Below are 24,566 nucleotides of genomic sequence, written 5' to 3' on the forward strand. Positions count from 1 at the left end.
AAAATCTAATGTATGATATATAGAGTATTGTTGGGAGCATGATATTTATTAGAGAACAAGTCATTGATTCAGTTACACTATTAAAGGTTAACGTGAGTGCTTCATAGACGGCTTGACTCATAAGATCCTAGAGAAACAGATTGGCCACGTATGTGGTGATGTCGCAACTGGTTTGCGGCTGCCAGCTTGTATCTGTCAATGTATCTCCTTTAACAGAACATGTTTGAAATGCTTGGCCATCGTGTGTTCACTAGAAACCAAAACCTGTGATGAACTTGCTTGGCAGATCTGAAGAACAGATGTTTTGAGCATATGCCTCCTGGGAAGCAGCCTTCCCTTCTTGTAGGTTCGCCCTTCTCTTTATAAACTGTGCGTTACATAGAGGGACATCCCAGGGACTCTGAGGAAAATTATAGGGCTGTGGTAGGGAGGAGATGCTATTCATGGTTTGGTGCAAGCTGTTGGAAAGCTAATTTGCTAACCTATGAAAGTGTATGCTTTGTGTACATTCTATACATGGAGGTGCCACCATAGCTTACACTGTTCTTTTAGCCTCGTCTCTATAGCCATCATCTCTGTAGCAAGGGCACCTAACAAACACGGCTAGTATTACTTGCCTGGGAGAGCAATTTAAAAGTACTTCTTTTGGATTGTTGGACACTAGTTAAAGAAATTAAAAGGACATAGTATCCTGCATTACATATGGGTTAAACCTAAAAAAAAAAAATTGTAGTATATCTTTTAAACGTGAGGCCTGGATAGTGGATACTCATTTTCCATATGTTCCTATGAACATTCTTGCCCATCAATGCAATTTTTAAGGTTTGAATATTTGCAATAGATATGATCTGGAACCAATATGGTAAAAACTGTTTGTTTTTTTTAATTAGGTTGAATGCAATCAAGAAATTGTTGGTAGACGAACCCGACTTTCTACTTCATATAACCCAGTTGGATCTGCGAGATAACAAGATGACTGAACTTGATGTGACCGCTTTCAGTAACCTAGAAGTCCTGCATTGTGAGAGGAACCATTTGACCTCGCTCAAGATTAGTGGCTACTTTTTAAAGGCTCTCTATGCTTCATGTAATGGTAAATATAATTTTTTTTTAAACACTTATTACTCAAGACTGACATCCATAAAAGATGATTCTATTTCAAAATTTGATAAATGGTCTTCTGGTTGCAACAGTTATAGTAGAATTATTACTTTTGCCACAGAGTTATTTGAGTCACTAATATCCCTGTGGTTGGCATATGCCAGCTGTAGCCTCAATAAGCATGCATGGTTATGAGGAGGATAAGCTGTTGATACTGGGTATATTGAACTTTAACCTCAATTCTCATATAACTTTTAATTTTAAATTATATGTAAAGCTTAAGCTTTTCAACATGTTCGGGTATAAGTTGATAATGCTCCAAACTTTTGATATTACAGAGCTCGCTGATGTTGATGTGTATCCAGCCCCCTGTCATCTAACCTACATAGATATTTCCAGGTAAAGAGTCTTTACATTAACACATGCATTAAGTAAAATGACACTTATGTATTTCAAATGTCATCCATCCCGCTTCATTCCATTTGATTTATAGGAAGTCTCATAATATGTGCTTACTGATTATGTTAAAACAAATCCTGAAGACATTTAGAGGGACTCTCCACAGCATTGTAGTTATAGTGCTATTTTACATATATATATAGATATATATATATATATATATATATATATCTATCTATCTATGTATATACATATATATATATATATGTATGTATGTATATGTATAGTATCGCCACACTGTACAAATTTCATGATAATTTTAAGTTGCTAAATAAGCACTAAACAATCCTTTTATTGGCGAGAGGCTAACTACCAGTGCGTAGTTATCATAACCCCAAACTATCTCAAAATATTTCTATTAAATGGATAAACTGTAGTCATGTAAATATAACATGAAATTACTATTAAATGTTTTTTTCATATGTAAGACATGAACACTGCATCTGGCTTTTTTTTTTTGTAATATCAGGGGGAAAAACTCTTTTTTTTTTCTCCAGGAATCATATATCACTGCTTGCCCTACATCACTCTTCTCCGGATTTGTTTATTAAACAAATTAATTTCTGAACACATGTTGGCTGGAAATCTGATTACATAATGCATAATGTAGCAGTGATCTCATTGTTTTTCATACATTTTTGCAAAAACTCTTTAGAGGTTTAACTTATTTATATTTGCTGTTACAAAATGCAATCACATTATATTTTTTTAGTTTTATTGTGCTCACCCAGATTTTCTTGGGAGTAGGGCAGTAAAGTAAAAAAAAAAAAAAAAAAGTCAAATACTCTAGGAATAAAAAGAAATATTTTGTTACACAGTGGTTTGTTTTCCTGCTCACTTTTCCCCTGACATAGTAGATCTGAGCTAATCTTTTTTTCAAAGCATTTTTCTTAAACTGTCTTGATGAACTTTGCAGAAATGATCTGGACTGCCTTCCGGAGTGGGTTACTGACAGCAAGAACCTAGAGGTTCTGGATGTAAGCCACAACCACCTAAGTGAGCTTCCTGCTGGGTGAGTGCTGGATTTCATTTACCATTTTATTTTTTTAAAGAGCTGGAGTGCACCCTTCACTTCTTTGTATATAGCTTTATGGTGCAAAAATGCCAATGGACTGGTCAGAGTTGTGATTCACAATATATGGTTGTGTCTGGCTAGGAAATCACACAGTTGGAATCACTATTGCCGCTGTAAATGTCTGTAAATGGAGACAGGATTCTTAAGAATCAGATTTCTTTTCTGTTTTAGAGCGTCTGTCCTAAAGGTATTCTGTCTTTTTATTCCCCCCCCAATATCGATAATAGAGATTCTGCTTTTATCTTCTGGATGTCTGTGGCACACAAGTGTAAAGCGCAGTTATCCGGCTTGAATACAATGACCCCTCTGTCAGTCCATTCTTGTGGTTTGCAAACCCGGGCACCCCACTCGCACACCAAACACATCGTTAAATGACACCCTCGCTTGAGCTAATTACACCCCTTGTGTTGCCAGGCGTACAAGGCACGTGCGCAATAGCATGTAAATCATGCCTGTTAAATGGATGTACTGAGCCCTACTTGGTGTGAATTGATGTATCCCACTTATGTATTGTCAGTCCTTTATCACTACATATTTAATATTGAAATAAAATGAAAGTTTCTTACCATTTGCAGCGTTCATGTAGGCTGTAATGTTGTGGGGTTTTTTTTTTTTTTTTTTTTGAGCTTTCTGTATCCAGTATCAAGGGATAGGCCAGCTGTTAAATTAATAGTCTTCCTTTCCGCATAATTCTTGGCTGGCGATCTAGTTAAACACAGGGTCTACTCTGAAATGACCGTTTGTGGGAAACACGGCCTGGCATGCTGGGGCGCCTGCTTTAATGCGTCTTCTCACCGTGCTGGTTAATATGCGGTGGGTAGTTTCAGAACGCTGGACTGTCAGCTGCCATGTAACTTGACACACTTTGAGTGATCGGTCAGCTGGGGACACTGGCATCTACTGATTAAAGCTCACAGTCCCAGGAGCATGAGGCAGGTGGCAGATGAAGATTAGTCTGGATTCTCTAGGAAAAAAAGAAGACAACTGTCAAAAAGTTTCCCCTCCTGTATAGCAAGCGCATTGTATAATAATTTACCGGCACATGTGTGTACCTGTTGCTTGATGTTTTGTGTGATACAAGGATTCGGGTCCGCCATCTTTTACCCTAACACCCCCCTTTCCTTTTTATTTACTCATTTTAAAATGTTTGGAGCTGCTTTAGTTTATCCTACCCTTTAATTTGTGACCATGTGACTGATATTTCCCCCCCTTACAACTCTGCTGTTCACAGGTTATTCTGCACCAGTGGTCTGCGCAAGCTGCTCGCCGGTTACAACAACCTTGTCCGACTTCCGGATCACATCGAATGCACGCAGCTAGAGGTATTAGACCTGCAACATAACCAGCTCACAGAGCTTCCGGCAAACTTGTTCCTAAAATCAGAGAGGTGAGAGGAGCCTTGGTTGGTTTGGTGATTATGTGTGGGTTGTACATGTACAAATGAGGCTTTATGTGAACTAGACTTGGGCACTGGCCAACTCTTCGTGCTCGTCTTCGTTGGGGGGAAAAATATTTATATTCCGCGAATATTCGCCCATTCCTGTCTTCTCTTCGGGCGAATATTCGTGTGCATTCTTCGTGTTCGTTTTTTTTCGTTTTTTTCTTTTTTTAAAAAAAGGGTTAATACGGGGTTAACGCGGTAGGGCTACGCAGTAGCTTTGGTGCCAGGAGTTTAAATGTCTGCACGAGCAACTCTATTGGTCGCCTGAAGGGGCCTCCTCTGCCATCAACCAATGAAGTGGCAGACGGGCCCTCTGCTGGCGACCAATAGAGTCGCTCGTACAGACTTTTAAAATCCTGGCGCAGCAACTTGGCTGGCAGAGACCACTGGTCTCCCTGCTGCAACAGTTAAAAGTCCGTACGAACGACCAATAATGTCGCTTATACAGACCTATAACAGTTATAAAAACGAACACGAAGAACTCCTGACGGTAAATCGCAGGGGTTAACGGTGGCAGAAATCCGTAGGTTCGCCCCGGGGGTTAAGAAGGCCGTGCGAGTGAGCCTATTGGTCGCACGGCCCCTTAACCCCTGAAGGCGAACCTACGGATTTCTGCCACCGTCAACCCCTCGTGTTGTGTGTCTTCGTCTTCGTGTACATTTTACCACCGCGATCTTCGTTTCTTAGGGACGAACATAAAAGTGCACTCCGTGTTCGTTTTCATGTTCACCCGAAGAGGAATGCACAAGTCTAATGTATACTGCTTCCCGACTGACATGAAATGGCAAGCTGCGAGCATGCCTGAAGATGTCTTTAGCCAAAATATAGTGACAGCTGACTTATGACCCTTTATAGATAATGACCGCAGTTAGCCGTCATTAATCTATCCGTTGTGTTGTTTTTTTATATATATTTTTTCTTGTGAGTGCTCACATTTATCCTTTTCATTTGGTTTAATGGCATTAAGTGGTTCTAAATTACATTATGGAAAACTAAACACAGAGCTACAAAGCGTTAGTGAAAATTGACTTAAGACTAATAATTAGGAATCACCCATCACAAATACATGAAGTGGCCCTGGGGCAACGTCCAACATTGCATTTTGCAATAACCGATATTGTTCAGTCTGGTGTGTATGTGTAAGTTATAGATATATATTCCTCTTCTGTGACAATCAAACAAGCTGCATGAGCAAAAGAAAAGGGCATTTTATGAAGTTAGACTGATTTTTATTTCTATCTGGTCATTTAATGGAGAGAGAATTTTTATTTTTACTTTTTCACAGCCCGAAGATAAAATTCTTTCCCCTAATCTCAGTCCAGTAGTTGTTTGGAAATTCCGATCAGGTGATCTGCAGATCTTATCAACATAGTCAGCCGGGTTGTAAGGTTAATTAATAATGGGACGTGTTTTTTTTTTTTTTTTAACCTCCTTTGGAAAGAACAAATTCTTACTGTACGGTGGGGAAACAATTCTATATTTGTTCATATTCAAAGAATTAGAATCTAAATGCGGTGAAAAGCTGCCTGTTTTCTGCAGTGGAACGAAAGAGCAAGTTAATTATTTTTTGATTTATTTCATTTTGCATTCCTTGTTTTCTATAGTCTGTAATAGTAATAGAGGCATTCTGGGAAGAATAAACCAGTTATAATCTTGTCACTCCCTGTTGGGATGATACATTTCACAATTTAAATTTTAAATTTTTCTGTTTTATTAAAAACAATAGGCGTAAGTGGTAATGGGCAGTAACACCCAAATCCCCCTATAGATCTCAGCCTCTTACAGAATTCTGTCTTACTGTTATCTGCATGAACTTACATATGTTGTAATGAAAGGGCATCATATGAAATTAACTTTGTGTGTGTGTGCACTATATGGACAAAACTATTAGGACGCACCTCTTAATTATTGAACACGGGTGTATAAAATCAAGCACCTAACCATGCAGTCTGCATTTATAAACACAAATGGGTCATTCTGTCTCCATAAGTCGTTTCGTGAGGTTTCATCCCTGTTAGATATTCCACGGTAAACTGTAAGTGGTATTATTCGGAGGTGGAAGAGTTTAGGAACAGCAGCAATAAGGATAATGGTATGGGGCTGTTCATCAGGGGTTGGGCCCCTCCCAGTAAAGTGAAAGCTTAATGCATCAGCATAACAAGACATATTGGACAATGTTATGCTTCCAATTTTGTGGGAACAGGTTGGGTGAAGGCCCTTTTCTACACAAGACAAGGTCCCTAAAGACCTACTTGGATCAGCTTGGTACAGAAGAAGACCTTAACTTCATCAAACATCTTTGGGATAAAGTGGAAAGGAGATTGCGAGCCAGGCCTTCTCATCCAACATCAGTGCCTGACCTCTTTACTGGATGACCGGGCAAAAACAGCCCACAGAATCACTCCAAAATGTTGTGGAAAGCCCTCCCAGAAGAGTGGAAGCTGCAAAGGGGGAACTACTACATATTAATGTCTGGCTTTAGAATGTGATTTCAAAAGTCCCTGTTGGTGTAATGGTCTGGTGACCCAATATTTTAGTCCATTTAGTGTGTATATTGAGTGTTCCCAGTCAGCACCCAATATAAACAGAAACCTTTACCTGTTATCGTTTATTAGCTTTCTGTGATCTCTCTTTATGAAGTGTTTAATGAGCATAGATTACACCTTACACAGCTGCCACTATGATCTTATATCTAGTGACCACGCGTGACATGTAGATCTGAATCTGATCACTCATGAGCCACATAAACCAGTCCCTGTCCCTTGCTTTGTTATAACCTTTAAAGTGGAACCATAGCTTTTAGCATAACTAAATGTATTATTTAAGGTCAGAAGGGTTGAGTTTGTCCTGTATAATGCACAGCTAATGTTGAATGCCATCTCACATACTTAACACAGCCATTCCTGCAGGAGGTCGTGCTGGATTTTGCACTTTATAATGCCTGGTGAAGCCGTGTTATTCAGCTAGCGTATGCTTTTAGTATAATGCATAGTAGGATAGTGATAGGTGTGTCGCGTTTGGCACAGTTTGCTCTTTCGATAGAGGCCCTGTAGATCAGCGGCGGCCTCGGCAGCTGCCGAGTTTGCTGGTACTGCAGCGCCACCTATGTTTGCACATTCAGATGCAGCATGATTTCTTCCTTCTGGTTTCTGTCATGCCGTATGTCATGCAGTATTGCTTGACCTGTATGCAGAATTCCAACCCCCTGAAGAATGCAGATTGTTGTGTTACCAGACTGTGGAACGCACATAAGGTGGCAGGTTTAAAGAGACCCTTATTGTAGGAGACTGTTTCACACAGGTGAATACATCTGGTTTACCTGGAATCATGCATATTACTCCGCTCGTGTGAATATGACCCATGTCGTGCTCAGAAAGGACTGAACCTAGTGTCTGGAAGAACTTTAAAATCGTGTTGGCTTCTATGGGGCTGAATCCAGATTGAGCTGCTTGCCCCTGAGTCGCTCCAGTTTGTATGAATACCGATGGCGTTACGATACAGGCATTTGAAGCAGCTGCTTTTGAGGAAGGTGGTAGTAACTAGAACTCATTCGCAATGATGTTACGTGACTATAATGACATGTTATTGTTGAGAAAATATTGATGTGTGCGTAATGAAATCCATCACGCAAGTTTTTTTTTTTATAGATTTTTTTTCTGCACCTCCCATATTTTGATAATAAAAGAACACACACTTAACCTTACTTTGTTGTAGTATGTAATAGATACTGTCCTGTTTGCGCAATATTAGCATCAATGTTCATCACTGGTCCTCAAGGCCAATGGAATGTTGTGTCCGTTCAGATAATAACCTTGAAAGGTCTGAGCCTTTCCGCAAGCTCCCTGGTATCCCTGCTTCTCTTTCTTTGGGAGACTTGTCAAACATACTCATGTCAATAATGACGGGAGGTGGGGTGATTACACAACGCAAGGAATATAAACATATCTAACGCCACGCAAACTGTCAGGAATTGTGTAGCTTGCATTCTCTGTTGTGTCCATTGTCCTTGAGTGTCAAAGGGTGACCACTTATTAGCACAAATGTTAATGAGCGATGAAATTCTTGGCCAAAAAATGCACTTGTCATGTCAAAGGTTTTTCAGTTTCAGAGCTGCAGGGGAATAAAATCAACTTTTTCTTGAAGTTGCAGGAAGCTGGCACAGAATAAACACATTTCAAGCCTCCGGGACAGTCTGTTCTTTCACCCAGTTTGAGGCAATTAAATGTCGAGTGTAGCTATGTGGGTTGGTTAATTAGATGTTCCCGTGTTGCAGGGGTTCGCTCACCGGCAGCATGCTAATTGCCTTGTCGAGGAGAAAATTTAGTGAGAGTACAGCCCGATTTTACCTGCCCGCTTCCTTTCCCATACAGTAGCAGTCAGGCGTGATTTTCCTGGCTCGGCACTTTTGGGAACCCTCCAGAATCTGCTTGCACAAACCAGCTGGCCTAGCTCACTCCTTTAAGTGCACTCATTGACCGAGCTCTTCACAGAACCATGTGATCTTTTATTGCAGGCAGCAAGTTCCAACAAGCAGCAGAGACTTTCTCCTGAACGTCACTTATGCGTATATCTTTGGCTTAACTCGTACAAGGCCACAGCAGCCTCTGCTCAGACTTCCATAGAATTACCTGCTATGTTATATTGCCAACAATAAACCACAGGTCATGCTTCCGCTTTATATTCAATACACAGGAGCTCTTTACTTTCTCCTAATGGCATTTTTTTGTAAGCTGCGGTTTTCCTAATGTGTTCTTCTGAACGCTGCTACTGCTGATAGCGAACATAACGTCTGTCTAGAGCAGAGAACTTACAAAGCATTCACACCCATATGACATGAGCTACCCATCCTGTGACCAGCCTAAGGAGATAACAGCAGTGAATCCAGAAGTTGGATTGCTCAAAAGATCTTAATGAGAAGTGCTCATGTTAATGATCAAAACCTTTTTTTCTTTTCCATCGCAATCCATGACAGAGCCTTACTAGCTGGCCGATATACCCCGTGCAACATGTTATAGAATACTATTTTACATGTTGTTGAGGATCAATTTGCACTTGTTTTTGGGACATCTACACCTTACATTTAACACATCACACATCTATTTTTCTTCTGTTTTCTTGCAGCTTAAGATGCTTGAATGCCTCTTCTAACCGCTTGGAAATGCTCCCAGCCTCGTGCCTGTCAGAGGAGACCCAGAGCGTGCTGCAGGAGCTGTATCTGACTAATAATAACCTCACAGACAAGTGTGTGCCCTTATTAACAGGACATCTACGTTTGAAGATCCTACACATGGCCTTCAATCACCTGCAGACCTTTCCAGCAAGGTGTGTGTGAGTCTGTTACAGGACTTGTGAGGTTTGTTCAGGACATTAAATCTGGGTCGGGTATGAAGACCTGTGTTACGAGGCATGGCTGTGTGTGACCTTTTAGATATCATCCTCAATCTTCTACAAGAAGAATTTTCTTCTGTTTAGCGGGTAAAATTAGACTAACAATTTGCTTTAGTATTATGACATTCTCACATGAACAAGTTATTTTATTAGGAAATTGAGGCAAGTAATCATTCTTTCTAAAACACCAACCAAGTCCTATGTAGGTATGCTTTTCTTATGTATACGAAAATTTAAAACAAGACCGGACAATTTTTGTACTTAGTTCCAGGAAACCAGGGTCATCTAAGAAGAGAAAAAAAACACCCTAAAGTGTTGATCTGTAGCCTTTTTCAGATGCGCTAGGTTAGTGGTGCGGCAAGCTGGCCGGCCAGTTGGTAATCCATGCAGAGCTGCACAGTTCCAAGATGGCTGAAGGATGGAGGAGCTTAATATACAACGTTCTTAAACAAAACCTACACTTACTTTGTTGTGAACCAGATGACAAGTATACCTTTTTTACCTCTGCAGCAAAATGGCCAAGCTGGAAGAGCTAGAGGAAATAGATATCAGCGGAAATAAGCTGAAAGCGTTGCCTACCACCATCATGAACTGCAGACGTATGCACACAGTGGTCGCCCATTCCAACTGCGTGGAGGTCTTCCCTGAAGTCATGCAGCTCACTGAAATCAAGGTCAGGATCTTTCTATGTTTGTACTTACACCTGACTCAGGGCCAAAAAAGTGGAATAAATAAAGTTAATATGTTAATCATTTGGATAAGCTTCAGGACCATGAATGGGTGAAGTGAGGATGACCCTTCTGTTCAAGGATGCTAACCTACCCCACCCATTCTTTAAGATAGAGCAGGACTTCCACCTGTGTAGCTTGAGTATATGCTTTGGGCTTTCTTTGATAAAAACAAGTATATGCTTTTGATAATATACATTGTCGTCCGTTTCCTATTTTTGCTAGAATTGGGAGGGGAGAGCAGTGCCCCCCCCTCCCTATATGCGTGCAGCTAAATTAAAATGCACTGGTGCAGTCTTTACTTCGGCAAAGTGAAAAAAAAAATTAGCTTCAAAGCTCCAGGATTTCAAAATGCTGTTCTTAGGAGAGAATGCATCCATTTTAATGAACACTACATACCAGCCCTAATGATGATTCCTTTATTTAAGCTCCTTCTAACTATACATCGTCTACTTTATTAAATCCTGCTGGATTTCATTTCAGATTATTAATTGTAAATGTGTTTGTTTTTTTTTTCTTTACTAATGACCTGAAACACTTGTTCCACACATTATATAATACTGATACTACTTTCTGTAATGCTGTTAAATACATTGTTAGTCCATTGAGCTCTTTCCTAGCATTTGATTCCTTTCACACGCACACAAATAAGCAGCTATGGATACTCTATAGCTAATATTTTGAAGCAGCGCACAGAGAAACAGCCGGTTCTGTTCCGCATCATCTCAGAAGAGCATAAGCCGGTTGGCAGAAAAGTAATGAAAGAGTATAGGTGCCCATAATAGGTGAAATGGGATCAGGGGACGCGAGCTAAAAGTTAACTTCTGGGTGAATTGGTTATTCAAGTTGACCTTTCACCTTTACAAAACATGATCGTAGACAAAATATTAACTACATACCCTTTGAACATGACTATGCACTCGTACTAATTAACCTCTTCGCTGCCCAGCAACAGCAGAAAGTTACACTTCGTTTTACCGTGGTGATTTTCTGTTCTAGGTTTGTTTTTCAGATGGCGGCAGAGGGGGAATTCTCTTTAGTATTACCCTGTCGCTGTAGTATAGCTGGTACAATACCTTCTTCAAGTGTTGGCACAGTTGAGCTCCCGTTTAAGGATTGCAGATTCTTGTGTGAACTCGCTAGCTGTATTAGCTACCACTTCTGTAGTAAGGCAATTCCATGCATCCACCACCCTCTTTCATGTAACGAATACTACATGCTAGCTGGAATTTATATCCTCCGTGCATATATTAACGGATGTGTATTATGCGTGCATGATATAACGTGTGATGCAATAACTCCTATAAAAGTATAAAGTATTCTGGTGCGTGTATGTTAGCGTATATAACCAGTGCATGTATCTGTATACTATACACTGGTTTTGGTAGCGTGACATTGAAGTTCTCTGGTAGCTTCACGTGCGAATTCTCTTGGCAGTCGGATCTTCTTGTATTTTCCGTTCTCTGTAATCATGTTGAAGTAGCTTGCATGCCTGCTGAAGCATGAAAAGTACAGATTGTCAAACTACCAGAGCCTGTTTTCAAGGTTAGTGGGTTTTTTTCCCACGGACAGGAAGCTTATTCTGGCAGCTCCAGGAACAGAGTTAGTGCTATAGGCAATGGATGAAAGCATTGTCCTCCCTGATTTACTCAAGGCATGAGTACTAATCTTTAATTACCCTCCCCCACGGAAAAAGAAAGGGAGCATTTCATTAACAGAGGAGGGCCTTTCAAAGGACATTAATTGTATTTTTTCTCAACTAAAGACCGCTCTAGAAATTCTACTTACCATAGACCCTTAGGATTTCGGTCGAGGTTTTCTTGGTTATAGCTCGTCTACCTCTGTCCACTCAGTATGGAGGTTTATTATAACCTATGCTCAGGAGGTGCATGTTGTCTAATCACACTATATAATGTTCTACAAATATACATAAAAGAGGAGATGTGTAAATGTCTGAAACAATCAAAGGAGCTTGGTGGTACCAAAGCTTCAGTTGGACAGAAGGGAGCCAAATCGGGCAACTTTTTTTGTTATATTATGTATGCACACTTGGCATCTTTTTGTAGCCTTAGCATTGGAGGCCACCTTCTCCATGAAGCAGTTCTGGTTTAGCTTGGTCTTTATCACACATTCAAATCACGTTGTACCTGTAATTTAGACCGACGGGTTTGTATTTGTTTGTCATTATCCAGCTGTATGCCATTTGCTGTGGCATTCAGGTCGTATTATTCTGTCCCCATGCAGTGTCATTTTTATCTGCATTTATCATGGGGTCGGCCCTACTTCATGATTATCGGTGTTGAATAATATTTTTTGTTGTTGTTGTCTCCTAGTGTGTAGACCTTAGCTGTAACGAACTGTCTGAAATAACGCTGCCTGAAAATCTGCCTCCCAAATTACAAGAACTGGACCTCACTGGAAACGCCCGCCTGCTTTTGGACCACAAAACACTGGAGCTGTTGAAGTAAGTATGCGTTGTAGGCAGACAAGTATATGGTAACATGCTGCTTCTGCCCAGGATAATGTAGTAATAAATATTCGCTTCTAACTATGCTATAAATGCTGCATTACGGTACAACACATTTCGCCACTATATGCGTAAAAGGGTCCGTGTCTTTATCCCTGTGCAAAGTCCTTGGAAGCTAATCACAAAAGGTCACCTTTATGTGGAATTTGCACCAGTCACAGGTCTGCTATATATAAGGATTTAGACTTGCGCTGACACAACAAAAATGTTGCCCACAAAGATGTTTAAAAAGGGGATAAAAGCGATATCCTGAAATATAGATATCTATAGATATGACTGCAGCCTAGCAAAGTAAGATCTCCGTTGTGTTAGAAGCACGTGTTGGGACTGCTGTCGCCACTAAAAAGTATTAAGTCAGGACGATTTTTTTTATTTTGATCATGCAATAATTGTCCTCTGTAGCGTAAGCGTGTTATGTATAGGGTTAAAAAAAGTGTTTTTTGCATCCATCAGTAGCAACATACGATGTTTCAAGGTGGATCAGCCTTCGTGTGGATTCTCTGCCAGTGAAGGATCCGGTGCACCAGCAGTCTGGAGTCACGGATATACCGAGGCGTCCGGGATGAAGAACAAGTACGTACTATTGGGACAGCGTGCATGTGGAGCCGTGGGGCTTTCCCATTGTGCTCTACAAACACAAATTCATACTATTACATAGTCTTTAAACAGAGTATTACAGTGCTCTAAAAATGAACAATAAAGAGCATCCTTCTACTTCCCAGAGGCCGTACCGTGTTCTGATTTATATATATACCCAACACATATTTATAGAAGACCTGGTTAGGGAGAAGACATACATGTGTGCTGTGACCAAGGAAAACTAACAGAAGCTGAACGATCTACCAAAAAAAAAACACGTAACATTCGAATTTAGTTCGAAAATCGAAGTTTTCACAGTCGGAGCCATTGTGCACTCACTCATGACTCGACACGTGGGAAAGCCTCAGTTTCTCATGTGAAACTAGATTTGAACTTTACAAACCAGACCATGATGTCCGATTGAGACCGGCCCTTTCTCTTGTGTCCTTTGTTGGCGTTAGTTGCCATGGGGCTGCTGTAACTGATGCAGGATTCTGCCATTGTACACCAGTGTTCACTATGGGATGGAGAGCTCTGCATATCACTGCGTTCAATGGTGAAAAGTTCTGCTTTCAAGTGGCTGCTTAAAAGATTATGTCAGCTTTGCAGAATGTTAACCGTTTGCCTGCCACCTGCCCTTATGACATAAATTCCTTTCCACTTGCAGAATTACTGGTATTTGAGAATAGGCGTTGGAGATATATATAATATACAATATATATATATATATATATATATATATATATATATTATGATCCTAATGTGTATGTTTCCTTTGACAATGTTTTAAGTGTTGATTTTAATTTATAGTAAAATCTTTTCTTGACATTGAATAGACTTTTGTTCTCTTGACAATCAAGATGGATATTGCCGTATAAGCCCACAAGAAAGCCGTGCCTTTAGATGAAATTCATTCAATGTTTAGTGCCAATGGAGAAAAAAATGTAATAAAAATATTTTTTCATCTGAGCAAGAGACCTCCAAGAAAATTGCTTTTAAACTTTTTTTTTCTGTGCTGGCCCAATAAAAAAAAAGTATTAATTTTATTTGACTATTTGTTTCTCACTGATGGCACTAAAAGTACTGATTATACTGCTGGCTTTCAATTCCATTGGCCATAGACATGGTTGGCCTTAAACATTTTTTTTTTTTATGCATCTGAAATTGCTCAGCATAATTAAAGATTTTTTTTTTTTGAATTCCTTATTTACAGGCTCTGTGTGGCATCCGTGTTGGTCAACAACTTCTGTGATAACAGGGAAGCTGTGTATGGTGTGTTTGATGGGGAGCGGAATGCAGAGGTACCCAGTCTGTTGCAGTGCACCATGAGTGACATTCTGGCTGATGAGCTGCAAAAAACAAAGAGCGAGGAGGAGTACATGGGGAACACCTTCCTTGTCATGCAAAGGTGACCTGACATCTCTTCTTGGTTGTTCTTAAACTAGCATGTGTCAACTTTTTTTTTCTGTATCGTGGGGTTTATTCATTAAAGCAAGAGTTTGGCCAAACATTGTGGTGTCAACTCCCTGCCGCTACTATGGATTTGGTAGAACCCAACTCCTGGTGACCTTCTGCTCAGAGAATAGCTCAATGCCCAATTACATCACTGAACATTCTTAGACTTTATACTTGTAGGTTGCATTCACCTACAGGTCCTACCTTAATAGTAGCTAGAAAAGTATGTCCACTCTGACCAAATGGTTAAGGCTCTATTCACCGGTAATGTATATCTGCTAATCTGTTGAGACCCCACAGATATGACTTACTGTATGAAGGGCCTCACAGGTTATATCTGAGATCCTTAAACCCCTGGGAGACTTGCATGGATGATATGGAGTAGTGATTACATGCTTTAGACATTGGGCTTCTGGTGTTTTTCTTTTCCTGCTGTAAAGACTCTGACTTTCACCAGTCCTTGGTCTTGTCTTAGATTCAGGATATTCTTATGCCTATGTATTAGGTTCTACCCCTTTTCTTGGAGGCTGTTTTTTCTGAGATCCCTTAGTATTTCTTGATAATTTTCGTGTCCTCCATGCCAGGCACCATTTTAGTAACTTTAATTTCAGACATTTGCACATGAGAAGTTACATGGTTACTCTGGCCTAAATAGCAGATTACTGATTGTATGTAGATTTCTTTAATGCTGTTGGGTAGGACTTTGTTCCCTTGCACCCATGTTTGACAGTCCTATCTGCTTGATTTGTAGGAAGCTGGGCACGGCGGGGCAGAAGATGGGAGGCTCAGCGGTTCTCTGCCACATAAAGCACGATCCCATGGACCCCACAGGCTGCTTCACGCTGACCTCTGCCAATGTGGGCAAGTGCCAAACTGTGCTGTGCAGGGATGGGAAGCCACTGAACCTGTCCAAGTCTTACACGGTTAGCTGCGAAGAAGAACTGAAGAGGGTGAAACAGCACAAGGCTATCATCACAGAGGTGAGCACATAAGCCCGCAGCACACATTCCCATAGATGGCATTTGTTTTCACGTGATTTTAAAATGTCGCTCCCTTCCAAGTTAATGAGTATCCCAGTGTACCGCAGCATGCGGAAGGATAATCACAGGTTTCTCAAAGCTTCATAAAGAGAAGGCGGCACTGGATCTCAGCAGTGAATCAAAACATTCATTGTGTTTTTGGTAACGCTGATCTCTGTCTTACTATAGACAGAAACCGTACTTAATTAAGGTAGAACCTGATATCAACATAATGTTGTGATTCATCTGTAGGAAAATCTTGATAAAAAAGCACTACTGTAGCTAATTATTAACTTGGCAATGAATGGTATTGCTTTTCGTAGTATTTATCAAACAAATTCTGAGCACAGCTGTAATTATTTAGAAGGGATCATTTCACATGGTGAATGTAATCCGTTGTCATCTTTAAAACAGCCATCCCAGGCCTAAACATTGCATGGAGATAACAAAGCTTTCAGGTTTTCAGAACCAGAATATACTTTTCTGGGCATTTTACAAGAGATACAAATCTAAGTGGATGTAAAGGGACGATAATCTGTGGCAAAGGGTAACGGATTCAGAGCAAGGAGGAACCCAGGATTCTTATTCATACTCCTCTTCTCCTGTCCTCTCTAACACGATTTCTCCTTCTTTTCCCCATTCCGAGAAATAAGGCCCCGTCCATAGACTGCAAAAAAGTAATTGGAGCATAAATAACATGGAGCTGCAGCTGGCTGGAACAAAAGGCACATTTTAAAATGGCAGCCAGACCTTTTGTTAACTCTTGTTTCTACAACCTTGTCCTATTTGTTTTATTTACCCCAAGATTTGTATTGAACATTGTTCACACATGAAGCTTTTTGTTTTGTTTAGAATGTAAAAGTTAAACTGCAAGTATTAACTCCTTTTTTTTCTTTTACATGGCAGGATGGGAAAGTGAATGGAGTGACTGATTGTACTCGTATTTTGGGATACACCTTTCTTCACCCCAGTGTTACCCCTAGGCCTCACGTTCAGTCTGTTGCACTTACTCCTCAAGATGAATTCTTCATTCTTGGGAGCAAGGGCTTGTGGGATAGCCTATCAGAAGAGGAGGCTGTGGAAGCCGTTAGAAATGTACCAGATGCGCTGGCAGCCTCCAAGAAATTGTGCAGCTTGGCTCAGAGCTATGGATGCAGCTCTAGCTTGTGTGCTGTGGTGGTCCAACTCAATGTCACAGAGGACTGCTTCTGCTGTTGTGAAATGAATGGTGGGATACCACCTCCAAGTCCTGGGATCTTCACCCCCTCTGTCAATGTTGTCATCAAGGACCGTGCCCAAGATAGCCTAGGTATGCCATCATCCAGCAGTGGTCTGGCCTCAGAGATCAGCAGTGAAATTTCCACATCAGAAATGAGCAGCGAAGTAGGATCCACAGCGTCTGACGAACCGCCTGCTGTGTCACTTCATGAGAACGGAGTTGGACCTGCCGTGTGTCCAATTGAACAACGATGTACACTACATCCTGTCTGTCTCTCCAGCTCCTTCCAGCGGCAGTTGTCCAGTGCCACCTTCTCCAGTGCCTTCTCTGACAATGGTTTGGACAGCGAAGATGAGGAGCCCATTGAAGGCGTATTCTCAAATGGGAGCCGTGTTGAAGTAGAAGTTGATATTCACTGTTCTCGAACCAAGAACGGAGGACAGACTATACCTACCGTTCTTCCAGAGACCGCTGATGAGGGCATTGTTATCAGCGCCAATGAAGATGACCCTGGGGGGCCAGGGAGAAGGCAGGACTTCTCTTCTAACACTCTTGGTCGCCAGAGAAGAGGCAATGGCTCTGTAGCACCTCTAGAAAGAAGCCACAACCTGATTGAGATTGCGGCTGATGCTCCTTTACGAAAGGCAGGCGGTTATTTTGCAGCCCCAGCCCAGCCTGATCCTGATGACCAGTTTATTATACCACCTGAACTTGAAGAGGAAGTAAAAGAGATCATGAAACAACATCAGGAACAGCAGCAGCAACAATTACAACAACAATTACAACAGCAGCAATTACAGCAACAGCTACAGCAACAACAGCTGCAGCAACATAGGCAGTATCAAATGGACCAGTTGCAAGACTATGATGATACACCACTATGACCCTTGGGTTCTATGCTTCATTTTAAAAGTCCTGAGCTTTCTCAGCTCTTCCAGTGACATGTGAAAAATCAAACTTTTAGGTACCTTTTTGAAGCATCTGCTCTTACCCCACACTTAATCCTTTCCTAAATCTTTCTTATGTCCTCTTTTTGCTCTTCTTTTCTTTAGACTCACCGTTCACTCCCCCACCTTTTTGTTTTAATAATCACCAGCTACAGACGCTTTAACAAAAAGTTTTAATCACTGTTTTCCATAACATATCATATGTTTAAGGAAATCAAAGGAGTTTGAAGATAAAAAAGTTTTGATGAAAAAATGTTTAATATATTGCAGAGAAACAAATACAGATTTGTAATATTTTTTAAGAAAAAAATAAAAAGAATAGTTTTGTTTACTGAGGATATGAAGCAGTGTGTCCATGCTGAAGAATTGTAATGTAATGCGCCTTTTTGGATGAGAAAAAGGAAAAATGAATGCCTTTTTTTGTAGAATGTGGGTTTTGAAAGTGCTAGGTATTTGTAGATCAATATGACTTAACTCTTAGGAGTTGCTTACTCTTTCCGGTGACTTAAATCACGGAGTTTCACTAATTTTCTCTGAGAGAACAGTTGATTAGGAAAAATGACTCTTTCACTGCTGGCAGAGACTGTCCGCTTGCACTTAAAGAGTTACTGTATATAGCTTACATATTGTATAGTGTTCCAGTATGATTCACCCTGTGGTGCTGCAGCTGTGCGGAGGTTTTGCTGGATACACACATCGAGGGCAATGTTCTCAGCTGATCACTGCGTCACTGGGGGAATTAAAATATGTTGTAGTCTTGGCAAGGCACAACCAGGAATTGGAGGATTTCCTTTATCTATGAATTACAATATGTTCAGATAGACCATGTTAACCTTTCCTTCCAACTTGCCTTGTGTCCTGTTTCGCCACCACAATCCAGCATGATTGTACAGAGCTAATTTTAGATGATTCAACCTGCCCAGAGTTATATCAATGCCGAATGCAAATGGACATGTCATCATTTTTGGTATAATAAACATCAGACTTTACAATGAATAATCCTGGTCTTCTTTTGAGTACTTTTTGTTTTTGGCACCCATTGTGGTGGGGGAGGGGTTTTGTTTTTGTTTTTTTTAAAAAGTGGTGGTCAGCATCTCATTGGCTTCTGTGGTTGAATACATTTCCTTATTGCCAATTCACTGGTAACGCATTCTACCACAGGTTAGTCTGCATAGTTGAAGCCTGTTGCAATTATGTTAAGCCATGGAACGGTGTCATGTCAGTAGTTTTAGTAGTTTTCAGATTGTTAAAGGGTCTGCTATTAATTAAAATTACCGTATTTGCTCGATTATAAGACAAGGTTTTTTTCAGACCAAATGCTCTGAAAAATACCCTTCGTCTTCTAATCGGGGTCATCTTATAATCAGACCTCAAATAGAGGTCTGACTATGAGACTAAGATCCAGATCCCCCGCACCGCTGCAGGGGACCTGGATCCTTCCCCCCCCCCCATTTAACACTCCCCACCCCACACACACCTACCGGTGCTTCCAATTTCCTGCTGTATTGCCGGGGCAGTGGGTTGACATCTACGCGATCCGCGTAGACAACTTACGCTGCAGCCGGAAGGAGGTGTGGCTAGCAGCGGGGGTTGTCTGCGTCCATCGCGCAGACCTTCCCCGACTGTCACAGATCAGAGTTCTGACAGCCGGGGAAGGTCTGCGAGATGGACGCAGACAAACCCCCGCTGCCAACGCCACCTCCTTCCGGCTGCAGCGAATCGCGTAGACGTCAACCCGCTGCCCCGGCAATACAACAGGAAATTGGAAGCACCGGTAAGGGGGGGGGGGTGTTAAGTGGGGGCAGGCAGAGTGCTCTGTGAAATGCCTTTTAACCCCCTTAACGCCACTCTGCCTCCTGAAATGCCTTATACCTCCCTATATGCCACTCTGCCCCATAATATGCCTTTTAACCCCCTAAATGCCAGAGTGGCATATAGGGGTATAAGGCATTTCTGGAGGCAGAGTGCTCTATACAATGCCTTTTAACCCCCTAAATGCCACTCATATCATGGGGCACAGTGGCATATAGAGGGTTAAAAGGCATATCATGGGCCACAGTGCCATATTGGAGTGGCAAGCCTGGGGGCAGATGTGCGTAACTGGGGGGCAGGTTGGAAAATACAAGGAAATAAAAACAAAAAAATATTTTTCTCAATCATAGCTTTTATTAAAAAATGTAATAGTTTACATGAATTAACATTTACTGGTAAAACTTTTTTCCGATAGGGTCGTCTTATATTAAGGCTTTTTCTCTTTTTCCTAAATATTCAGATTTTGGGGGGTCGTCTTATAATCGAGCAAATACGGTAGTTCACATGCACATTCTTATGGTGCTCGTTACCTCTTAAACAAGGGTGTCAAACTCCAGAACCCCCAAAAAGTCCAGTATTGTGTCTGATCTGTTTTGATTGAGCTGCCAGTGATCAAGCTTAAGGAACCTGGCTGGCCTGGGTAAGGCCCTGGAGGGCTGCAGTTTGATATCCTGTGTTTAAACCATTGCCGTTTATTTTGGTATGATTCAAGACATCTGGTACGGGGTATCTAATGACCACCTGCTTGATGCATAAGAGCAAGTTACTGCTATTACACACATACTGTCTGGAGCCCTTATGTAGAGATTGTTCTTTCAATTATTGATTTATATAATACTATAACTTTCAGTACGGTAGGCAGACCAGACATGAAAAGTATTGCATTACAACAATTTGGACTTCAGAAACCTAAGGTGATGAGCGTACAATTTCAGTCTCGTGCAGTCGGCTGTGTGGTATGTGTCAGCAGGTGCATGCGCCATATAAATCATTTTATATTTAATTCTAGCTGGGAGACGCTTGCATGCAGCTTATTCGCTTTGAAACGTAATGTATCGGGCAACATAGAGTGGAGGGCGGTAATAGAAGGGTTCATAGAAGAGTATGGCCTATTTCGTATGGATCGCTATTTTCATATTGTAAAAATGCAGCTTTTAAGTACTTTGGGGTGAAAAACCATCATGTTTCTATTTTCTCCCGTGAATACAATTTCTGCTGATAAATATAACAGGGCAATGAGAGTGAAACGCAATAAATAAAGGCAACCTAGAAAAATAATTCACTTCTGGAACCTAATGAGTGCAAATAAAGTTAGTATTGCTAATAGTTTAGAAGTAACTATGGACACTACGGGGAGTCACTGCTATTTGCATCATTTTTTTCCCCAAATTGAGTATGTTAATGTGTATTAAAATGAAGCAAGCGTTGTAAAACAGCCCGCACATGGTTTTTGTTTTTTATTCAGAAGCGCAGTTCTAGATTCATGCGCACCACCTGCTGTAGTGTCTCGAGCCAAAATTGATTGCTACAAGCAAGTACACCAGACTGACTTCTAATAAAACATGTTTTATTGTGACAGCTAAGAGTTGTTACTTGTCTCTGTAGCAGAGTATGCGCAGACATGACGTCTTTTAACCTCTGGGTATTATGGCTAAGGAAACCTTGCTTGCACAGAGGAGAGATGTCAGGATTTACAGGCGCTTTCACCAGGTTCTTCTACTTTCATATTGTGAAGCAATAAACTAGCCATGACACCATTAGTATGTGGCTCTTAAACTGCCCATGAGCCAAGCACAGCTGATCTGGAGCGCTACCTGTTGCTCAGCGCTCCTCTATGCTTAAGTGTTCTGCAGCAACACACATTGTCCATAATTGCTGCTTTCAGGCAGTGTCTGATGAAGACCGCCAGGGCCCCTAAGCACATGGCCTTTGCACCCTTTCCCTTCTGGGTTCAGTAATGCATACCTCTCGGACACATGGACGTCCCCATGCTTTTATGTACATTGTGTGATATCAAAATGTGGGGATATAATATGTAAATACGTTTATAGACTACAAGTACACAGCGGAGGAAAAGTATATTTTATTATAGGGCAAATGATTATGTTAATGTCTAAGTGGAGAGAAGTATTGGGAAATTTGGGAAATATGGACACAAGATTGTACACTGTTGTATAGAAAATCATCGAACATGCACACCTCCATAGAGAAGGCCCCATTCTGTCTGCGCACTAAAGTGGATTTTTTTTTATTTTATTTTTTTTATGTAGCAATACCATTTCTCAAATGACACCGGTTCGGGGTGCTAATTAAAGCAATAGGTCCTAAATTTAGAGGTGTACTGTACTGTGCTGATGACCCAGGTGCCTTCAAAGAGGGCACAGTTCAAATTATTTTTTGCTATTGGTGGTAGGGTTACTCCCTGAAGAAAAGTCATGTATCATTTCTTAGGATTACATCTCCCTTTGACCATTGGGGGATTTTCTGCTGAGCCCATACCAACCACAAACAGGGTTAATGACCTGTAGCTTTTGCTAAGAGTCAAGGGGGTGATTCAATGACTAGGGAAGGGGTAAGCTTGAATTTAGCGACACCTGGGTGCAGTATTTCACTCGCCTCCCTCAAAACTAACAAACATGCGAACTCATACATACTATCTCCCTCCTTTCCCTTGCACCACCAACCTTAGGCTCACTGCTGACACACTAATAAACACACATTTACTTACACATGTACACACTCTCTCCTGTCATCCATGCAGCTCACAGTTTTCCCTCTGTCCTTCTCCCTCTCTTACCTCGTGCAAAAAAGCCCTACCTTTACTGCAGCTCACACTCTGAGGTATCAAGTGGGGATCCCACATTTGTAGAGTGCAGGGCACAGGGCTTCACATTTGCTGTATTGGATCATATACACCATGTCAGCAGATGTACACATGTATGATCCCTTGCTCATACAACATCAAGGGATAATGAGTGGTTATTTGAGTTACTGTTGCCTCTCTGTCATCTCAAACCAGTCTGCCCATTCTCCTCTGATATTAGCAAGGCATTTTCATCCACGCAACTGCCTCCCACTGGATATTTTCTCTTTTTTGGACCATTCTCTGTAAACCCTAGAGATGGTTGTGCGTGAGATCGGCAGTTTCTGAAATACTCGGACCAGCCTGTCTAGCACCAACAACCATGTCACGTTCAAAGTCCCTGAAATCCCATTTCTTCTCTGTTCTGATCCTTGGTTTGATCTTGACCATGTCTACATGCCTAAATGCATTGATTTGCTGCCATGTGATTGGCTGATTAGCTATTTGTGTTAAGCTATTGAACATTTCGTCCTCGAAGTTGATGTGTTAGAATCAGAAAAAATGGGCAAGATTAAGGCTCTGAGTGACTTTGACGAGGGCCAAATTGTGATGGGTCAGAGCATGCCCAAAACTGCAGCTCTTGTTTGGTGTTCCCGGTCTGCAGAGGTCAAAAGTGTTCTAAGGAACGAAAAGCAGTGAACCGGCGACAGATCATGGGTGGCCAAGGCTCGCTAATGCAAAATCCAACAGATGAGCTATTGTAGCTCAAATTGCTAAAAAAAAAAGTTAATGCTGGTTCTATTGTTACATATGGGGGCTGCATAGCCCCTGATCACTGGTGAAAGCACCTACAATGGGCACGTGAGCCTAACAATTGGACCACTGAGAAATGTAAGAAGGTGGCCGGGTCTGATGAATCATGTTTCCTTTTACATTACGTGGATGGCCGGGTGCCTTGCTTACATGGATAACACATGGCATCAGGATGCACTACGGGAAGAAGCTAAGCCGACGGAGACGCTGTGATGCTCTGGGCAGTGTTTTGCAGGGAAACCTTGGGTCCTGCCGCTTATGTGTTTGTTACTTTGACACGTACCGCCTGAGCATTGCTGCAGGCCATGTATACACTTTGGGCACGGTATTCTCTGATGGCGTTGGCCTCTTTCAGCAGGATAATGCACCATGCCACAAAGCAAAAATGGTTCAGGGATGGTTTGGGGAACACAAGTTCAACGTGCTGACCTGGCCCACGAATTCCACAGATCTTGATCCAATCAAGCATCTTTGGGACGTGCTGGACAAACAAGTCCAATTTATGGAGGCCCCCACCTCGCAATTTACAGGACTTAAGGGATCTGCTGTTAACATTTTGGTGTCAGATAGCACAGCACATCTTCAGAGGTCTAGTGGAGTCCATACCTTGAAAGGTCAGGGCTGTTTTGGCAGTAATATATATGTACACATTCTTATGGTTCTTGCATTCACATCGCTTACCCATATGGTATGTGTGTGACCCAGGAGCAGTAGGTGATGGAACGTCTGCTTGATAAGGCCATGGTAACCCCCCACCAAACATCTTGGAGAGTTTCATGGCTGCGTGAGTCAGATCAGCACTACAGCAGCATACCTGTGAAATATTTGACATGTACCTTGTATCCTATCCAGATTGTTACAGATTCAGCCAGTTTTTTTTTAACCTTCCAAATAATGCTTTAAACGGCTATGAACTGGATCTAGCCAGCATGCTGTTAATGAAGTTGTCACAAAAATGTAATTGTCCGTGTAGAATTATGTATAGGCCCTTCCCTGTGCAAAAAAATACAATTACCAGGCTCTCCCTTTCTGTTCAGGGCTGGGACTTTTGGTTCACTGGAGCTGAAGCACCTACAGCTTGGAGTAATAGCAGCTTATGTTTTGCATGCTTTTCAGTATTTTTAGCAATTCTTGTCCTTTTATTTTAGAGCAGTAGCCCGTGGAGAATGGAAATGTTCTAGACACGCACATATCTTGTTT

The 24,566-nt window shown here is 41.4% G+C and overlaps 1 protein-coding gene across 1 annotated transcript in view; it reads left to right on the forward strand.

Annotated features, from left to right (window-relative positions):
* PHLPP1 (PH domain and leucine rich repeat protein phosphatase 1) overlaps positions 1-18,937 on the forward strand; it is a 59,560-nt gene extending 40,623 nt beyond the window's left edge. Inside the window, exons 7-17 of the mRNA XM_053466213.1 lie at positions 891-1,093; positions 1,440-1,500; positions 2,477-2,572; positions 3,867-4,022; positions 9,198-9,398; positions 9,975-10,137; positions 12,526-12,656; positions 13,173-13,292; positions 14,512-14,706; positions 15,505-15,733; positions 16,679-18,937. Of these exons, the coding sequence (XP_053322188.1) occupies positions 891-1,093; positions 1,440-1,500; positions 2,477-2,572; positions 3,867-4,022; positions 9,198-9,398; positions 9,975-10,137; positions 12,526-12,656; positions 13,173-13,292; positions 14,512-14,706; positions 15,505-15,733; positions 16,679-17,875 (2,752 nt within the window). The 3' untranslated portion in view covers positions 17,876-18,937. The remainder of the gene's footprint in view (positions 1-890; positions 1,094-1,439; positions 1,501-2,476; positions 2,573-3,866; positions 4,023-9,197; positions 9,399-9,974; positions 10,138-12,525; positions 12,657-13,172; positions 13,293-14,511; positions 14,707-15,504; positions 15,734-16,678) is intronic.
* The last annotated feature ends 5,629 nt before the right edge of the window (positions 18,938-24,566 follow it).

This window comes from Spea bombifrons, chromosome 5 (genome assembly GCF_027358695.1).
Source record: "Spea bombifrons isolate aSpeBom1 chromosome 5, aSpeBom1.2.pri, whole genome shotgun sequence".
Lineage (NCBI taxonomy): Eukaryota > Metazoa > Chordata > Amphibia > Anura > Pelobatidae > Spea > Spea bombifrons.